Raw genomic sequence first — 21,033 nt, forward strand, 5'->3', positions numbered from 1 at the left:
CTGTGCTTATTTCAACAACAATTCACAATAACTTCTTTGTGCTAAAAGTGTTCTTTTTATTTAACTGAATTAAATGATGTCAGAAGATGTCAGCTCAGAGCTCATAGTCTGTTTTAGGGAAGCGGGAAGAAATCCTCAAACACACATTAAAATAATATTCTTCTCCGCAAACTATGAAAACTCATTGATCACTAGGCTTGCCAACCCATCCATTAAGCCTGTGAGAGCGTCACAGGTCCACACGAATACGCAGCGTATGTCACGTGATACAACAGTTTCGCCGTTCCGTCCTTTTGCTCTCTGGCACCGCCCGGCGCATAGCCTCGCCTTCAAATTTGGGAGGCTCAAACCTTTTCCACGCCTCCAGCAGCTACTGACGTGGCTGGCATGGTGATGTCACAGCAGCTGACCTCTGTGGGCGTGTCCGCGGAACAAGGCCGCTGTCATCTAAACATGGAGGGTCGGTACAACCTGAAAAGCCCAGGTAAGTAAAAGCTCGGAGTCTTGGGGTGCAACGCGATTATGCTGTGTTGTGGGATATATATCCTTGCTGTGTGTCCTGGCTTAGCTACTGGCGGGTTAATGATAGGAAATATTATCGCTGCGATTTATTATGTGAGGGGGAATCAGGTGTTTACTAGGCTGTTCTAGGATGCAGTGATGTGTGTTATGTAACAAGACTTTATTTGGTGCGTGTCAGTGATGTGCTGTATCGTGTAACCTGGGGCAGTTCCTGTATATATAGAATTCCTGTCCAATGGGAGGACACGGGGAGTTTTATATCACAACATCCCGGGAGATTCCTATAGCCACTTGTCATCAACTTGAGCCCATTAGGCGGCTGGAGATAAACATTTGTGTGTGAATGTGATAGGGGCCAGGGGTGTAAGCTCCACTTGAACAGGGACTGATTTGAATGATGTATAATGTCTATAATATATATACTGTATACATATCAGCACTGTTTTACCAAAGCATAATAACAGTAGCATTCCTATGACTCTACTATTTAAAGGATAAAGTGAGATACAATCACTTGCAGCTTCCAAGTTGTCAGAGCTGGCATGTTTTAACAATATTATGTATGCAGGGCTGCATGTAGTAACTAATATTATGATTCATATAACTAAAATAACACGTATATATCACCAATGTCTTCTTTATTGCCAGTCATCCACTGGATGTTTGGTCAGTTGATTCAGATAATCTAACAAGCTAAACCAGTTGTCAGGTGGAGTGAAGTATGCCAGAAATTCCATGCTTTGTGCCAAATCACTTTTCATTATGGTGCCACGAAACAGCCAACAGTAAGGGAGGAACTCCACAATGCGTTTGGTGCAGACACGTCCGCGTAACACATGCAACATGTCGGATTTTGTTAAGAAACAGGAAGTGAAGGAGAATCGCATGTAACAATGACTGTCGGGTGACTGTAGTTCTTACATGCGATTCTCCTTCACTTCCTGTTTCTTCACAACATACGACATCTCGCATGTCGGCACCAAACGCATGGTGGAGTTTCTCCCTAATATGCAGATTTTCGGAATCTTTGTTTCCTATTTAAAGGGTTAAAATCTGACAGACCAAACAACCTTAAAGGAGAAACAAACCCTTAATAAAAAAAAAAAACGTACCCTACATAGACTCTCTCCCCCCCCCCAGCCTAGCTGCTACCCCAGGGAAATGCCCCTAATACTTTACTTACCCCTCCATGCAGATTCTGTCCAGCGGAGTTCACGTGTGACATCTTCAGCCACTTCGGTAATCTTCAGAATGAGACCGTCACTTCGGCAATTTTCGTGAGTTTCTGCACATGCGAAACAGAAAATTGCTCCAACTGTACATGCACTGCTATGCTGGTCTCATTCCAAAGATTACAGAAGAGAAGAAGATGGCGCCCCTGATCTTCTCTGGACAGGATCTGCACGGAGGGGTAAGTAAAAAGTTAGGGGCAGGGGGGTCTATGTAGGGTAGGGTTTTTTTCATTAAGGGTTTGTTTCTCCTTTAAAGGGAAACTCACGTGAAAATAAGAAATCTATATAATCTTCCTCATGAGATAAGGAATTGTTTATATATAACCAATTGAAAATTCTGTAGTTTCTGAAATAATCAAGTTAATCTTCTAAGCATCTCTAAGTCTCTGTTCATTCTCGCTTCTTGCAGTCAGGAGTCTGATTTTGTTTGACAGTTAGGTCTAATACAGCCTTTTGGGGGGGGGGGGGCTCTTTTTTTCCCTAGAAGATATTATAGCTCCCTCTTTTAAAATCACAAGATTTTTGCCAAAATAATTTTTTACATTAGATTTTGTTTGTGCTGGAATCAGTTGTTTGCATACCTCTGCTAGGAAAGGGAGCCTTGCAAATAGATATATAAGATCTGTCAATCAAAATCTGAGACCCAACTCCTGCATGAAAAGTGAATAGATAGAAACATATACGGAAGGGAATTGTGAAGATAAATTTGATTCAGTAATGTTACAGAATTTTTAACTGTTCATATTCAGAAAATTTTGTATTTTGGTAAGATGAAGCTTATATAGAAATTTTACATTTTTGCAATACTTTCCCTTTAAAATTAGTTAGAACACACATTATTTGCAAAATCATGATCTAGAAAACACGGTACAATTATTTAAATGTATCAAGCAACAATAAATCATGTGTGGTAAATGCATGGTTTATAGTGTAATTTCACTTTGAGTTGATCTTGGGCTTAGTTACAGAATTTTCTATTTGCTGTAGCTTCTGTTTTGGAAGCTTTATGACAACCATGCACACAAAGATCTGCAAGTTTGACAATGCAAAAACTTTGCACCAATTTCGTTAACCAAATCAGGCTGACCTGGGCAAATGATTGGATCACAACTGGAGCTATTGCGAGAGGACCACATTCACATGGAGTGGGGACCTTGCATTGCATTATGAGTCTTTTATGTGAGTCTTTATGGCTGATAAATTTAACAATGGAGCACAATATGTCATCAAAAGCTAACTGGCTCTAATGATAAGGCAGCACGTGTTTATATAAGTAAACCCCTCACAATGCATCATGGGAAATGTAATATTTTTGCATGTCACTGAAGATGCATCATGACATGATGGCAGTTATGAACTTTGTGTTGGTTGACCACAGTCCACATGTTGGCTGAAAAACATTATTTTGGGGCACAGGAGTGCTAGCTACTGAATTCACCGGGGGGGGGCTAACACGCCTTGTTCTTTAACAGGTTGGATAACAAAAATTGTTTTGACCATAACTTAGTGGAAACTATTCAGGTGCAAGGTGACTTTTGGAAGAGAACAGCTCTATTCCTATCAGATTATTTGTGAGAAAACACCAGAAGTTAGATTAGAAAGCTGTCATTTCTCTAGTACTCCCACGGCCAACTGAGATGAGAAACAGAAGTCATACGTTAGTGATTCCAGTACTCACAATGTATGATCATTTTTTGAAAGGCATAATTTCTATACTATGAGCGGCAAATGTACCATAAGGGTAACATGACATATAAGGATAAAATAATCTCCAATTTAGAGGAGGACAAACATTAGAACTTTGCTTAATTGTGCCTAGTTAGTACAGATGCATATCTCAGCCTTAGCCTTAGGTCTTCTTTCTTCTAAACTATTTGCCAGTGGTCTTACTATTTGTCCAAGTCATAGAGTGTGGTCTTATACCTGAGTGCACAGTTAGTGGGCGCCACTATATATGTCTTAGTGACTGACTCTTATTGCATTGCATTTATGGCATTTAGTCATTATCAGTCATCTGCTTTAAAGAATATATTTTCAGCTCATTTCCTCGTATTCCTTATAATGTATCATCAACTGTAAATATAGAGTTATAATGGGGAAAAGTTGCACTGTTTGCTCTTATGCAGGTGGAACTTTCAGATCATATCAAAACCATGATCCTCTAGCATTTCTAGCCACCTGCTTTCATCTGAGATTTGCAATAGCAAGCCTAGTGGGAATTATGGTTCAGGAACAGCTGTAGTGTGATATTGTTTTTTGTAGTGCAAATAGTTTTCTATATAATATTGACACCTACATGCTTTTACTAGCTTTAGAGAAGGCAAATATACTAGAGAATATGGATGCACCGAATCTAGGATTTGGTTTGGGATTTGGTCAGGATTCAGCCTTTTTTAGCAGGATTCGGCCGAATCCTTCTGCTCGTCCGAACTGAAACCTAATTTGCATATGCAAATTAGGGACAGGAGGGAAATTGCGTGACTGTAACAAAACAAGGAAGTAAAAAATGTTTTCCCCTTCCCACCTCTAATTTGCATATGTAAATTTGGATTTGGTTTGGTATTCGGCCGAATCTTTCGCAAATGATTCAGGGGTTCGGCCGAATCTTTTGCGAAGGATTCAGGGGTTCGGCCGAATCCAAAAAAGTCAATTCGGTGCATCCCTACTAGAGAATGATTGTGGTAGGCTACAGGGAAAGTAGTGCTCAGAGACGTTAACCATAAGTAATGCAAAGCTGAAACTGCAAGCAGTTAGGATAGCATTCATTGCAAATAGGGGAACAAGCAAGGGTAAAAATATTACAAATAGCAAAAAAAAAAAGCTTAAGTTTTTTTGTGATTGACCTTATAGAACTGGGATGTCCATCTCTTGCCAGTGGGCTTTTATTTGAAGTAATGTTGTCTGTGTATCATGTGCTGTAGTGAAAGCTTTGGGACAAAGAAATGTGTAAGAGGAAGTAAATATACTGTAGGTGCTTTCCAGACCTCATGTGTCTGTCATCTCCATGCACATGTCTCTCCATTACCAAATTAGTACTGTACCTGTGAAGTGCTGGTCTAACCCAGCTCATATATTAGTCCTCTTTTAGATTGTTGTTTAGACAGAAGTGGTGCAGCACCAGCTGGAGACAGGGGTGTAACTAGATTGACATTGTCCCTGCTTCAAAATTTCCTGTCTGACCTACTTACCACTGCATCTAACACATATATCTCCAGTAACCACCAGATTTTCAGCCTTTCTGTGCACCAATAAAACCACCACAAAACCCTTGTGATTTACCCCTTATATTACAATTTGTATGTGCTTTTGTGGTAAATTATTTATTTGGACCTGTGGTGTTCCCTGAGCCAAAACCGCCTCAGTGATGGAACTTCATTTACCCAGATCCACCGACAAAAAAAAAATTCAGCCACTCTAGTCACATCAGTGTTCTCCCCAGAAAAAAGGTGGCGGGCATGGAAAAAATTGAGCCAGTAGGAGAAAATTGGCAGTAGCCGAGAGAACTGGGCACTTAGGCAAATATAGCACACAGTCTTACTAGCTTCAGAATAAAAATTATAATATGGAGGATGTGGGGGGGGAGACAGTGGGGAGCCGTGCAACTGGGGAAAATGCTATTATGGCAGCACCTGCCCCCCCTGCAGTCTTGGGGTTTGCTGATAGTTATGGCACTGCAGGTGCTGACTGGAGAAATAATCTAAAGTGAAATAAAGTATGAAATGCATTCTGTTCTGTAGTCATAATGTAATACTGTACTGTTTTGCCATGTGGCACAGTACTAAAATTTTATGAGGTAAAAGCAGATTTATCTGATGTAACCGGAGGTTCAGTTCCAGACTAGTGACTCCACCAAAGAGAAAACCACAAAACACATGTTCTTTTGCATCTAAGGGACTTTCCAGTGATATTTAAGGTAGAATTTGCAAACCTACTTTAGCCTTTACATTTTGGCCACCTGACATGTAGCAATAATATACACTGCAGGGATAACCCCTTTATACATTGCTGTTAGTAGAATTAGTTAAAAGGAGAAGATGAGCAAATAGCATGTATGAAGCATAGACCACTGTCAATATGTTGTCAGACAGAGATCTATGCTGAATTGTTTGGACAATCTACAATATCCATAGTAAAGTTTTTGTAGAATGCTGGGTGCATTTGTTTCCATTAACAGCAACTGCTTACTTTAAGGTGGAAAACAAAATAAACCATTTAGCTGTAGCATGGGGCCTTATTTTGTAATGACTGATAAAAAATGAGCTGGTATCCAGTCAGTGGTAGATTTAAATTTCTTCACTTTAGCATAGAGAGCCAGTGATCATAGTATAAAACCAATAACTAGTAAGAATATCCCAAATTTATTAGGGATTGCTTACACTGGAAAATAGGTTGAACTTGATGGATGTGTGTCTTTTTTTCTAATCTCATCAACTATGTTACTAGACCCGAAAGGATAAGGCACTGCTTCTGAACTCTAGTGAAAAGGTAATTATCTTAAAGTATGACAAATTATTAATTAATGTTTCAAAATGTTTATTCTATATGCAGCAGTGAAACGGCTGATGAAAGAAGCTGCTGAACTGAGAGACCCAACAGATCACTACCATGCTCAGCCACTAGAGGTATTGTATGAGTCTTGGACAGAACACCTAGTCAAATAAATGAAACTAGAGGATTCGGCATAGCTAGTAGCTACTGTATAGCTAATAATCAGCAATTTGCAGCATTATGTGCACTTTATGGCTCAGAGGGGCGGGGCAAAATGCCTCCCCCTCTCCATTTCAGTGTGAAAGAGAAAGTTCTTCAGTGTAAGAAATCGTTCTTTGTAATCCACCATATGTAAGCATATTTAAATGTCTATTCTAATGGCAAGAATATATCTATTATATATTAAAATAGATCTTGCCAGAGGTTGCAAATTCTACAGCGACTGCTGACACCCTAGAAATAACGTCCCCTAGTTTTTTTTTCATCAGTACTGTGCTGTATGTTTACTGGGAATGTGCAGCAAGATCAAAGAACCCGGCAGAAAATTATCAAATGAATGACTTTAATAATTCTGATAAATCTTTATTTATTTTAAAAATGATCTAAACCCAGTAATAACTGTCCTATTTGGGCTCCTTAGTTCTCTCTAGAAATTTACAAAAAACATAATTTCACATGCAAGAAAATTAACCAATGAGAAGTCTGCTGGCCAACAACTTACCATTGAAAATGCTGATTACCAAAACAATGTAATTCCTCTTACTATTATCTTCAATACAGAGATGATGTAATTTTGTCTTAAATTGATTGCGCTCAAACATGAGAATAAAAGACCGACTTGTTCAGTGCTAGGAAATCTGTGCTTCATTTTTTCAAAGCCAGTTGCAGGAAGAAAGTGGAGCTTGATTTATTTGATCACATGGGATCCTCATTGGAGGATTATTTTGTATTTTAATGGAGCCACTGGCTTCGGGGGGGTTAGGGAACATTTTATTTGAGCAATATTGCTTTAAGAATACAACCCTAATGTTCATGAACTACAGCTCCCAGCATGCCTTAAACTTGATAATGTGTTTAAGTATGCTGGGATTTATAGCCTGGCAGTGCAGCTGTGCTAATACACCTTTCTGTAAGGTAAACATACCCCTTAGTTATATTGATTGTTTGTTTATCTTCAGTTTGGTTCTATTGAATATACTGTGAGCAATGCTTATTATGAGCAAATTACTTTCCCTTTCCGCCTAACTGGATTTATAAATATAAGTGGTGGCTATAATGCATCCTCTCTCATCTGAGACATGCTCTCTATACACATCATCTATAAATAGCAAATAAATAGTACTAGTCTTCAGAAATCTTTGTCAAATGGCTCTGGCATGGCAAACATTTTGGCAGCTCCTGTATAAAGCAAAAATGTTTTATGCACCTTATATATTATACCTTTAATCTTTAAATGGGGGTCCAAACCCAAAAAATAATTGTTGTAAACTACTCAAAGTGCTTCTCTATAAATTTGACATTTGCCTTACAATTGACTTCTAGTACTACTATATGTAGACAGAGATGTGTACAATGTAGACATGACAAATATGTATTTTTCTATGTCATTTTGTTACTGCTTGAATGTTTTTGTTTAAATTAATAAAATACTTTGTGATTTCCAATCAGCTTTTTCTACTGTTTGATTGTTTTTGTTGAAATTAACAAAATACTTGGAGATACCCTGCAATACTCGATAACTGTGTTTTAGGATAATTATCTCTCTTTTTGCAGGATAATCTTTTTGAATGGCACTTTACAGTTAGAGGACCCCCTGATTCTGACTTTGATGGAGGTGTTTACCATGGTAGAATTGTCCTGCCACCAGAGTATCCTATGAAGCCTCCAAGCATTATTTTACTAACGGTAATTACACAGTTTTACCAACTATTTGATTCCATGGCAGGTAAACTTTCTTATAGCAGTCTCTCAATTTGTTTTGCATGTTTGCAGGCAAATGGAAGGTTTGAAGTGGGAAAGAAGATCTGTCTGAGCATCTCTGGCCATCATCCTGAAACATGGCAGCCTTCCTGGAGTAGTAAGTATTGGTGATATGCAAGTTGTACTAAAGCCTCTAGGACAGGCTGGCTTGGGTTTAATTTAACCCAAATTGAATGTGCAATGGTTGCCCAGACTAGTGAAGTACACTCTACTTCTGCTCCTGGAGATTCCCACTAGCGGTGTATACATATGTAGTGTACAGAGTGGGGTTGGGTGTGGGTCCTACAATTGCATTTTATAGTATATAATGTGGACATAAAAGGGCACAGCTGTACTACAGTACAGATTATAGGGGTCATTTACAACCCCGGGGCAACAATTACAAGAGTGCTCTTCTTAGTGCTCCCTGGGGTTGTTGCATCTGCATGGAATGCTGGATTGAAAACCAATCTCTCAATGCAGAGAGCAGCATCTGGAGACTGCCTATGAGAAAGTGGTAAGTACAGGTCCCAGATGCGTTTTGTAACACCTTCCATTCCTTAAAATGCATTTGCAAATGATATGCATGTTTGGAGTGGGAGAGCAAGACATCTATGTTGCTTCCTTTGCCCACCCCTTCAGAATCAAGCATGGCCTAACACAGGTTGCGCTCAATTCTAGGCATAATCCTCATGTCTGCGGCTGTTTTTGCACTTTGCACACTGCTTGTGGCATTGTGAGTGTTTCTTTCTGTATTAAAATATTGCCCCGTATAAGTTGTGAAAACAGTAGGGAAAATCAGAGGTAGTGCAACTTACTGTTAAATTGTTTGTTAATGACTAAAACTCCCTGTACCCTTTGGCAGACTTCCGTTCTTGGCTGGAAGTTGTAGTTGAATTGCGCTGGCAGAGGGCTGGGTTGCCAAACGATGTTATAGAATGTCTGAAATAATTGCAAAAGGAATTAAATGGGATACTTTTATTTATTCTGTAGAATGTTTTACCATACATGAGTAAAAAGCTCTAGAAGCTCTCTGTTTGTTTAGGATAGCAGCTGCAGTATTAACTTGGTGTGACATCACTTCCTGCCTGAGTCTCTCCCTGCTCTGGCTCAGATTACAGCAGAGAAGGGAGGGGGGGAAGAGGAGCAGACTGAGCATGCTCTTGCCCAGGGCAATGAGGTTTAAGCTGAAGGCAGGAAGTCTGATACAGAAGCCCATGTGTACACAATAGAAGGAAATAAATTAGGTGTTTATTTTGGCAGCACTTCTTTGAGGGTTTACTGGTGAATTTACATGGACCTTTCTGATAAAGCTTACTTAGTTTCAACCTTTCCTTCTCCATTAAGCGCCTCTTCTCCAGCGTGAACCATTTTCCATACCTTTCACCAGCTTAGTTCCTTCTCTGTACCCTCTCTAATACAATAATGTCCTGTTTGAGTGATGGAGACCAAAACTGAACAGCATATTCTAGATGCGGCCCTACAAGTGCTATATACAGTGGAAGAATGACCCCCTCCTCCCGTGACTCTATGCCCCTTTTAATACAGCTCAAGACCTTATTTGCCCTTGATGCTGCTGACTGGCATTGCTTGCTACAGCCAAGTTTATCATCTACACGGACTCCAAGGTCCTTTTCCATAATGGATTTGCCTAGTGCAGTCCCATTAAGGGTATAAGTGGCTTGGATATTCTTACATCCCAGGTGCATGACTTTACATTTATCAACATTTAATCTCATTTGCCCCTTAGCTGCCCAGATTGCCAGTTTGTCAAGATCCTGTTGCAAGGATGCCACATCCTGGATGTAATTAATAGGGCTGGATAGTTTTGTGTCATCTGCAAACACTGATACATTACTTACAACACCCTCCCCTAAGTCATTAATGAAGAAGTTAAATAAAATTGGACCTAATACCGAGCCCGGGGGGACCCCACTAAGAACCTTACTCCAAGTAGAGAATGTTCCATTAACAACCACCCTCTGTACTTGATCCTGTAGCCAATTTCCTATCCATGTGCAAATTACTTTATTAAGCCGAACAGACCTAAGTTTAGAAAGCAGTCGTTTGTGGGGCACAGTATCAAACGCTTTGGCAAAATCCAAATAGATCACATCTACTGCCCCCCCACTGTCCAGCATCTTACTTATCTCATCATAAAAAGCAATCAAATTTGTCTGACATAACCTATCCTTCATAAAGCCATGCTGATTGTTGCTCATAATGCCATTCACTAGGACAAAATTTTGAATGTGATCCCTTAACAAGCCTTCAAATAATTTGCCCACCACAGATGTCAATCTTACTGGCCTATAATTGTCAGGCTGAGATCGTAATCCCTTTTTGAATATTGGTATAACATCAGCTTTTCTCCAATCCATAGGCACCATACCAGATGAAAGTGAATCTGAGAAAATCAGAAATAGGGGCAGGTCTAAAACTGAACTAAGCTCTCTTAGAACCCGGGGGTGTATGCCATCAGGCCCTGGAGCCTTGTTTACATTAATTTTTATTAATGCTTATGAAACATATCCTGAGTCAGCCACTGACTAGATTGATCTGAGCCATTAGTGCAGCTATAAAGTGAGCCTGGGAACTCAGACTCCTCTATTGTATATGCTGAAGAAAAGAACTCATTTAACACATTTGCCTTTTCTGTATCTGTTACAACCATACTGGTACCATTATTTAATGGAGCAACACTCTCAACCTGCATTTTTTTTTACTATTAATATATTTAAAAAAACTTTTTAGGGTTAGTTTTCACCTCCATCACAATTATCACTGAAATATACTAAAGATTAACTTCAAGGTGAATTTCCCCTTTAAAACAATAGGCAATTAGAACTTGAAAATGCAAAAATAACACAACAGAAGGGAACGTTGAGTTCAGAAGGAACAGACTGTTTTTACAAATAAACCACCACTCTGAACCAGCTGCACTCTTTGTACTGTCGAAGTTCTTCTTAGCAGATGCAGTCTTTGGCATTGAACATTACTGTGGGTTTAAACAGTGGAAGCACACGTTAAAAACAAAAAATATAAAAATGACTCAGTACCCTGCAGCATTTTCTGAATTATAATTGTTAGCTGACATTTAAACCAACAATGGTAATATTGTTCATAACCTACAAGACTGTGTTATTTGACAAGAACTAAAAAAGCAAACACTGAATGATGTTTATTAAAAAATCCTTTTTAATGGTGTTATGTTGAGAACATTTAGGTCAATTTAACACGTGTCGGTAAAGTACAGTTTAGGAGCAAGCATGCACTATAAGTAGGTTTACAAGTTGTTCCCAATTCTCTTCCATTACATTTTCAGTAAGAACTGCTTTATTAGCCATAATTGGATTTATGCCTACAAAAGGAGAAGGTGCCATAGGTTCCCTGGATTACACACCAGAAGAAAGAAAAGCTCTTGCCAAAAGGTAATTACGATGTAATCTTATTTGCTTTGATTTAATTAATGTATCTTTAAAAACAGGAGTCGGAGGTACCATAAACTGAGGAGTCTGAGTTGAAGGATTTATGTACCGACTCCACAGCCCTATCTCAATGCAAGCATCGCTTTATGAATGATTCTATTAGTAGTATAACTTTTACATTAAATGGTAAAACCTTGCAAGGATTTTATTAACCACTGAATCATGATTCGCTCAAACTATGCCAGTTTTAAGCCTATGAGTAAACTGTTTCATCACTGCCAGCGAGCAGGTTTTGAAATAACTCTTTGTCCCATGTTGTTTTATCATTTTTGTCTTTGTGTCCATCAGATCTCAAGACTACTTCTGTGAAGTATGTGGGGTTAGCATGAAGTCTACTCTACTACCTCTTAGCTCCAGTTCCAGCCAGGCTGATGTGGAAGCGAGAGAGCTTGCCAGACAAATCAGTTTTAAGGTAGATAAAATAAAAAATCAATGTATCGGAACACCTAACACTACATACGTTTTAGCTCCTGTAGGTATAAACTATGTAGCCTTGTTCGTGGTGTGCTTGGTAACTTTGGTATCTGTTTGTAACATAATAACTCCCACACTGCAGTTAGTGAAATCAGTGTTATGTTTGAGCATATTCCAATAAATATTTGTTGGTTTCCTTTTGGAAAGCAGTGTGTAACTGAAGGTGTCCATTTGAGTGAGGGTATGTGTTTGGGTAAGCGTTTTGGTTTAAAGGAGAACTTAACACTAAAAATAAATATGGCTAAAAAATGCCATATTTTATATACTGAACTTATTACACCAGTGTACAGTTTTAGCTTCTCAAAAGCAGCAATGATCCAGAACTTTAAATTTGTCACAGAGGGTCACCATCTTGGAAAGTGTCTGTGACACTCGCATGCTCGGTGTGGTCTGTAATATAAGCTGATGTTACAAGGCTGATTATTAAATTCTGATGCTAATTGCACTGGTTACTGTGCTGCCATGTAGTAATTATCTGTATTAATAACTAATCAGCCTTATAGTGTGATATTTCTATTCTATGTGTACTGTATATTGTGAGTTTGTTCCTAAGCTCAGTAAGTGACAGCAGCACAGAGCATGTGAGTAAATCAGCATAAAAGAAGATGGGGAGCTACTGGGGCATCTTCAGAGGCACAGATCTTTACTGCTAAATGGCTGTGGTTGCCTTGGGCTGGTACAGAAGCCCAAAACAAAATGTACAACATTTCTAGCTACTTCTTTAGTTTTCCTTTCAAGTCATATTTTATTGTACACTCTGGATTTTCAAAATTGCAAGGATGGAAACCAGTTAAACCACAAAGCAGTCCATGAAAGATACTTCCAAAAAAGTTGCGACGCTGTGTAAAATTTAAATAAAATAATAAAATAAAAATTAAATAATAAAATTAAAATCTATATTTAATTGAAAATATTACAAAGACATCATATCAGATATTGAAACTGAGAAATGTTGTTTTCTGACAAATATATGTTCACTTTAAATCTGATTCCAGCAACATGCTACAAAAAAGAATGTACAGGGGCAGGTTTCCCACTGTGTTGTATTACCTTAACAGCACTCTTTAAACGTTTGGGAACTGAGGAGACCAATTCTGTAGTTTTGAAAGTGAAATGTTGTCCTTGCCTGATATAGGATTTCAGCTGCTCAACAGTTCGGGGTCTCCTTAATCGTATTTTAACTTTTATAATTCACCAAATGTTTTCAGTGGGTCTGAACTGCAGACAGGTAAGTTTAGCACCTGCAATATGCAAAGCCTTCTCTTAAAAAAAAAAGACATCTCGATAGCAGCATATGTTACTCTAAAACCAGTATAAATATCTTCCAGCATTACTGCTGCCTTCCCATATGTGCAGGCTACCCATGCCATGTCCACTAATGCACCTGCATACCATCACGGATGCTCTTTTGTGTGCTGATAACAAACTTGATGGTCCTTTGCCTATTTAGGCCATAGGATGCAGCATTCATGATTATGATAATGAAAAATTTTGATTTATCAAACCACAGGACAGTTTTCCACCTAACCTTAAAGGGGTTGTTCACCTTCCAAACACTTTTTTCAATTCAGTTGTTTTTAGATTGTTCCCCAGAAATAAAGACTTTTTACAATTACTTTGTATTTATTTTTTACTGTTTTTCCAAAATCTAAGTTTAAAGTTGAATGTCCCTGATGTTTAAGTCTGGCAGCTCAGCAATTCAGGTGCAGATTCTAAACTGTTACACTTTTGCAACATTTAGTTTCTCAGCAGCATCTCTGGAGTATTAGCAACTATTGTATCAATTCCAACAGCTGCCTGTAATGAAACCCAGAGATTCTACACAGCAGGGACACAGATAAGATATGTATCAACTAAATGTATCCATTTAGAACAGTTTACACTGTTGGCGACCCCCCCCCCCCCAGAGCTGCTTCAGAAGGTGAAAAAAGACAATTAACACTTCAATATTAGAAAACCGTTGACACATAGAAAATTGAGTCATTGGAAAAAGTAATTATTTCTGGTCATCTATCTGAAAACAACTAGTTGTTTGAAGGTGAACCACCCCTTTAAAAGAATATTTCAGTGTGAAAATAAAAACTGGGTAAATAGATAGGCTGTGCAAAATAAAAAAATGTTTCTAATATAGTTAGTTAGTCAAAAATGTAATATATAAAGGCTGCAGTTTGGTATGATTCTTTAATATGCCACTTAATATGATGTAAACTATCTGTATTCATTTTGGGGGTAAAGTTTTTTTCCTTTTAAGCTATGCCGATCATTGTTAACACAGGTGCTACTACATCATACAATGACATTCTTGACAATTCCATGATTTCCTACTTTGTGGCCACCGTTCAGGGAAATAGTCTTTCTTCTTTAGGCATGTTAATGACCCTGTGCAGAAACTAATAATAATCTGTTTCACCATGCTGTTTTTTAAAAATTATTCCAATAAAGACGATTGCACACTCCTAATATCCAAAAACAATACAAAACGAAACGCCTTTTCTTTTTGTATTTATATCTTTGTTCTAATGAAGATCTGTAACGGTCGAAGCGTGTTGGGCCTATGACTTGATTTTGTTTATTTTTGATGTAATAAAATAATTTATTTTCTTAGTATGTAATCCTCATATTTATTCGGATTGTTGCAAGCCTTGATGACTCTTATAGGGAGCCACATTTGGATTAGTACCTCACATTTGTGTGAATGGGTGTGAGCCTTCTAACCTCTTTTTTTTTTTTTTTTTTTTTTTTTTTTTTTTTTTTTTTGCGTTTTTTAAAAATTAGGCAGAAGTGAACCCACCTGGAGGTGCTGAAAATCACCCTAATCAGTCACAAGAGAGAACTGAACCAAATGCTCGCACACACCCTGAGGTCTGTATAAGTCATGTTGTGTCTGCACTCCTATTGTCATGTATTCATTCCAATATAACCATTTAGACAAGGAAGTAATTCTTTCGAAGAATAATTCTGAATAGATAAAGATCATCAACTTTTGCATTCATGAGGAAGTAATTAAAAGAGCCAGGCATTCAGCTTTGTGGCTAAAGAACTCAGAATTGAAATACTAGTTTCTACTCTTAATAAAATAATACATTTCTGAACCCATTGGCAGTGAATTAGTCAAAGAAGTGTCATGAGAATTTTAACTATTAATAGAATAAGGTTGTCGCTTATGTAACGGGTTTCCTATAATTGAAAGCTTTAATTTGGTAGTTCCCTAATTCTCTGTGCATTGGAATTTATATAACACATCCATTATGGTAGTGGATGGACTCTGGTTCTGAGCCAAAGCAGCTGCCTCTAGACTTTGGTAAATGCAATTTAAATTCAGTGATAAATTGTGCTCAAATCCTAGATAAGCTGCACTTTATTTATTTGTTTATTTGAGAAGTGGTGGGCCTGAGGATTGATAAAGACAAAAACACGTCTAAAACGTCAGACCATCTGTTGCAGTAGGCTTTGCTTTTTACAGGCCTGCTTAAATGGGGGAATACCTTTAACAGAAACTTAATACAATCATCATTATGATGGCACTTAAGTGATTCTGTGCTTCAACACCCATCTTCACGTTTGAATTGTAATCTTACAGTTATTTTGAGGGTCATAAGCTTCCCAGCCTTAACACTATAGAGCAGTGGTTTTCAGCCTTTTTTGTGTTCGGCTTCCACCTTTGATTTTTAAAAATCAAAAATTTTTTAGGGTCACACTTAGCTCATAATAATGTTACAGATATAGAAAAACATTATTTTGTAACCCATCTAGCCATAGACAGACTATAAACAGTATAAAAAGTGCAGCTTCCATTGTGGTAAGCGATAGAAAGGAAAAAGTGGTGTGCAAGGTAGCAAAAATAAATATCAAGAGAAAAACAGTTACAGGTATGGGATCCATTATCCATAAACCAGTTATCCATAAAGCTCCAAATTACAGGATGGCCATCTCCCATAGACTGCATTTTAAGAAAATAGTTTACATTTTTACATTTTACTTGATCCCAACTAAGATTTAATTAATCTGCATTGGAGACAAAACAATCCTATTATGTGTATTTAATGGTTACATTTCTAATATTCCAAGAGAATATTCGAAAACATAAAGGCATTCTCACCTGGACTCTCCCCACTGGACAGCCCCGCAGTTTATGAACCACCAATGTGCAATATTTTTCAAAGTGCTGGTAGTTGATGTTCACCATAATTATTCAAGTAATGAATGTACATGCTCCCGAAGCAACATGGTGTAACCTCTAGCAGCAGGTTGGGTATTTATTTTCATTATCTAAATGCACTGAACTGCAGATTGGTTACTGCACTGTGGTAAAGTGGTATCTATTTTACAGCTTTGCCAAGGCAAGAGTTTGCAATCTTTTTTTTTTTTTTTTTTTTTATCCAAGCCTCACATGATTATCATAGTTGCCACCAAGAATTCATACATTTGTAAAATGTCTTCTGAAATTACAATAAGGGTTGTATTTATTTTTATTATTTATATATAGCTCACATATGCCACACTTCCCAGATAATAATAGCTTGTTATATGAAGTAAGATTATATTTGTAGCAACTTTGCAAGTACCATAGTAGGAAAATAAGTTTGCAACATACAGTAGATATTTTTCCTTCACATATCCCAGCAAGCTATATGATCTACTGTATTATAAATCCCAGTAGAAGTAGATATATGTTATTAGAGATGTTGAGGTTTATCACTGGTAATCTCAGCAGTTTCCTATTTATCTCCCTTAATCTGAGCACTCTGATGTACTAAAGATACATAGGATAAGTGCCTTTGATTTTGTAATGTAGCTCCTGTAATCTATAGTCAGGGTGAAAGGTACACCTCAAATCACTCTGGGAAGTATTTGCTATTTTTGTTATTGTTGTTTTGGTCCCGTAAGGCAATCCTTTTGCAAAGTGCAGTGTTGCTCTGCATTGTACTATTTGTCTCCAACAGAGTTACTTATGAATCTGTGTTACACAAAACCAATAGGTTTCCTTGTGTCTATATCTGCACGCAGTAAAACATACAGCAGTACTTTATTATGTTGTACTGAATTTAGGTAAGTAGTAAGGGCAGTATAAACATCATATTCAAGAAATAAATACTGGATGGGTGCACATGCACCAGAATTGACTTAGGGACAACTTGGTGGTCCTGATAAGTGAGGGCAGTATGTCAGGTGAATATTTGACTTGTGAATATTTAAATGAAGATTCTTCTGGAAATACAGTAAAACTATCAGACCCTATATTTCAATAGAATGGTCAAGCCATTAGACTCTTTCTTTTCCTGAAAATGATGCTAATCTCCAAACACTCCTGTAAGTATCTAGTTCTCTCTGTATAAAAGTTGCAGATGAAAAAAAACATTTAATGGGATCTTTGTTTAAAATTTTGAAAAAAATGTGTTTTCTGTGCTAAATTTTTAATGCTTGTAACATGAAATGCAGTCTTTCTTCAAACACTCAAGTACTGCAAGTACCAAACATCTGACTTTTTTCTCTTAGTAAATCATGTAAAGGTCTACGTTGTTGTATACCTAAGTAACATCTATTGGTGATGGGTTTTTTTTTTTTATATATGTACATGACAATCCCATTGAAATAAATTGCCTGATCTATTTACTTCAGAGGAGTCTGAGGGTAGTCAGTAGAACAAAGTACAGATTGATTGTTCAATGGCATTCTGCTAGTTCCAAGTCATACCTGCCAACAGAAGTGCTGAGGATATAACAGGTACATTCAACCCTGAATAGTATATAAACATCCCCTAATTCAGATAAATCAAGCAACACAACTAATTTTAGGTGAACCAAATAAAATGGCCATCATCTGTACTACATCGATGGATATCACACCAGTTGCCATAAATGTTTTTGATTATATTATTTTAGACTGAGCCTGCAGATGTATCAACCTCTGCTGGTCAAGAAACAAGTCCACCATCTCCCAGTACAAATGTCTCCAGAAGTCCACGTCAGCGCCGTGCACAGCAGAGGAGAACTCCAGCCTCCACAGGACTCATTCAGGTCCAGCAGCGTGCGGTTAATGGGAGCAATACTGGATCAGCAGTTCTTATTGTTGTACTGACATTAGCATTGGCTGCTCTTATATTCCGTAGAGTATACTTGGCAAATGATTACATCTTTGACTATGAGTTATAATGTATGGTTTTATCCATAAGCCATTGGCAAGTGCCACATTAAATCAATGTGCATCAGGTATGTGTGGAGAACTGTTTACAGAAGTGACAACTTGTATTTACCTTATTCATATGTTTTAACGATTGCTTATGTCTCAAGGGGGCTTTATGAAAGAGTGTCTAAGTAGTTGCATCTTTCCTGAAAAACATCATTGTATATGTTTATCAGCTATTGTACAAATTATAATAAATTCTCATTCTGATTTGATCGAAAGAAATCTGAACCCCACGATATATTGTGTGGAGTGCTAAAATAGAGACAGTCTTGTGGGGACTGCCTTAATATATGAACTCCAAAAAACAAAATGGCACACAGAAAAACTTCACTAGTGGGCAGATTTATTAAGGTTTGAATTGTAAATTAAAATTTTGGAGTTGAATTTTTGGGCAAAACTCACAAATTCCAGTTGGGAATAATCCAAACTCTAATTAAAAATGTATCCTACCTGGACCCTATGAAAAACTCGAATCTGACTATTCACCACCTAAAACTTGCCGAGTTCAAGTAGAAGTCAATAGCAGAGGTCCAGTGACGCATTTAAAGATGTTAATAGCCTTCCTGACATTCGAGTTTTATTCAGAGAACAAAACTTGATTTGAGTTGAGTCAAATTCGATTCGAGTTTTAGACATTAGAGTTTTTTCTCAAATAAGAGGTCATTCAAGTTCATTTAAGGAAAAAAAAAAAACCTTCAACATTCGACCTTTGATAAATTAGCCCCTAATTGTGGTCTTCTAGGGCAGAGTGAAATTATTTCCATTTTAGTATATTTGCCTAAAAAAAGTTTTGGTTAAATGAAGGTGTTTAAATTGTACATTTTCTGTGTGTAAAAACTGAAACAAGTTGTACCATTGTATACCTCAAAAAGGGATTTACTCTTTCCTTTATTCATTTTCAGGCCAGTATATCACAAACAATGAAAATACAGTACTCCACATGCAAATCTGCATTAATGTTGTCTCAGAATAGTTTCTACAACCTTTCATGTTTTTATTTTACTTTATTTTATTATGTATCACTCTCTTTTAGAGCAATTTACTGTATGCCCTTTATTCTATAGTTCAAATACCTGGTTCCTCGAGTCAGTCAGCCTAAAAAGCACTTTAAATTCCAAACTGCCCAACAAAAAACTAAATAAAAACATTGAAAACTGCTGCAAAATGTCTTTGAATGTCATGGTGTATTAGGGGCACATCTAATCTGCTAAATCTGAATCCTGCAAAAAGTGAGATTTGTCTGAACCAAAACCTGGATTTGGTGTTTCCTTAGTGCTTTGTTGAAACAAATCTGAATCCTGAAAATACTGGATAACTGAGTGACCAATTAGGTGACCAATTATTTTTTTTTAATTTTGTTTCTTATTTCTCAAATATAATTATGCAAATTAGGGTTCAAATTTAGGTTGGTTTCAGGTTTAACTGAATTAAAACATCAGAGGAAATTGTGTTTCCAAAAAAAAACAAAAAAAACAAAAAACAAGATTTTGGATTTAGGTGGATTTGTGTGTGGTTATTGGGTATTTAAAGTGACATCACTTTTTCATTTTTTAAGTACTGTAAATTTTAATTTTACTTTAACAAACACAAAAAGCAAATACATATGTTCAAAAATAAAAACAACTCTTACTCTGATAAAGTTGTGTTTTTCTTGTTTGGTGGATGGTTAATTCTCGCCATACATAAGCCAAGGTTGCTTGTATACGCTGCCACTCATTGTGTGAGGGTCTACAACAATAGCTTCTGTAATATCAACACTATAGACTGTCCCAGATCTGTTTTAAATGTTTTGATGATGGTGATAATCTGCTCCAACAAGGATCATTGCAAAGTGGGTTTCTCTGTAGTTTTACTCAATGCAACAACTCATGGTAGAATACAGAATCTATTATTAAATATGTAATATTTGTTATTTACAGGTTGAATAAAGGAATACTTTAATATAATTATCGGGGGGGGGGCTTAGTGTTCCTTTTACAATAATCAATGCTACAGAACTAAAGTGTATAGACATAAGTAAAGTAATTATTTTATTAAAGAAGGGTCCAGCAAATAAGGTGATGCACTTATATTTTGCATTTCATTTTGTAGATACATTATGCAGCATCTGGCTGTCTCCTTCTGTAAGCTTAAAAAATGTATACCTTGCTTTTTTAATTGCAGATCATTCTCTGTTTTATTGCATTTGTTACATGTATGTACTGTATGTTATGGACTCAAGTTATTGTCCTCTACAAATATACAAGCAATAAATAAGGAGTGTTGTTGAGAGCTTTATTTTTACAAAAGTAATTCGTAAATATACACAGTTATTTCAATATTTTCAGCTGGCTAATTAATTGTTGGATCTGTACATCTATTCCTAGTATTCTTCGTAACAAAGGGCCACCCCTTTAAACTTCATGATATGTTTTACCTGAAGCAGATGGATCTTCACCATGGGGCTGTGGATTGTTCTAATGGTGCTGTGATGGCAGATTCCTTTAAAGGAATAGTTCATCTTCAGTTCATAACTTTTAGTATGATATGAAAGAATGTGCAATTGGTCTTCATTGTTTATTTGTAGTGATTTTTAAATGATTTCTATTTTTGTTCTGAAGCGATCCAATTTGGCATTTTGCCATCTGTCTGGTCACGAGTCCAATTTACCCTACAAACCAGGTAATTGTCAGAATAAAAATCTG

At 37.1% G+C, this 21,033-nt stretch overlaps 1 protein-coding gene across 1 annotated transcript; it reads left to right on the top strand.

Moving 5' to 3' along the window:
* Positions 1-445: 445 nt before the first annotated feature.
* Positions 446-20,606, top strand: ube2j1.L (ubiquitin conjugating enzyme E2 J1 L homeolog). The gene is given in 8 exon segments (NM_001097933.1): positions 446-484; positions 6,303-6,376; positions 8,016-8,147; positions 8,235-8,319; positions 11,527-11,632; positions 11,978-12,101; positions 14,939-15,025; positions 18,046-20,606. Coding segments are annotated over 8 exon segments (909 nt in total). The 5' UTR covers positions 446-453; the 3' UTR covers positions 18,316-20,606.
* Positions 20,607-21,033: the final 427 nt, after the last annotated feature.

This window comes from Xenopus laevis, chromosome 5L (genome assembly GCF_017654675.1).
Source record: "Xenopus laevis strain J_2021 chromosome 5L, Xenopus_laevis_v10.1, whole genome shotgun sequence".
NCBI lineage: Eukaryota > Metazoa > Chordata > Amphibia > Anura > Pipidae > Xenopus > Xenopus laevis.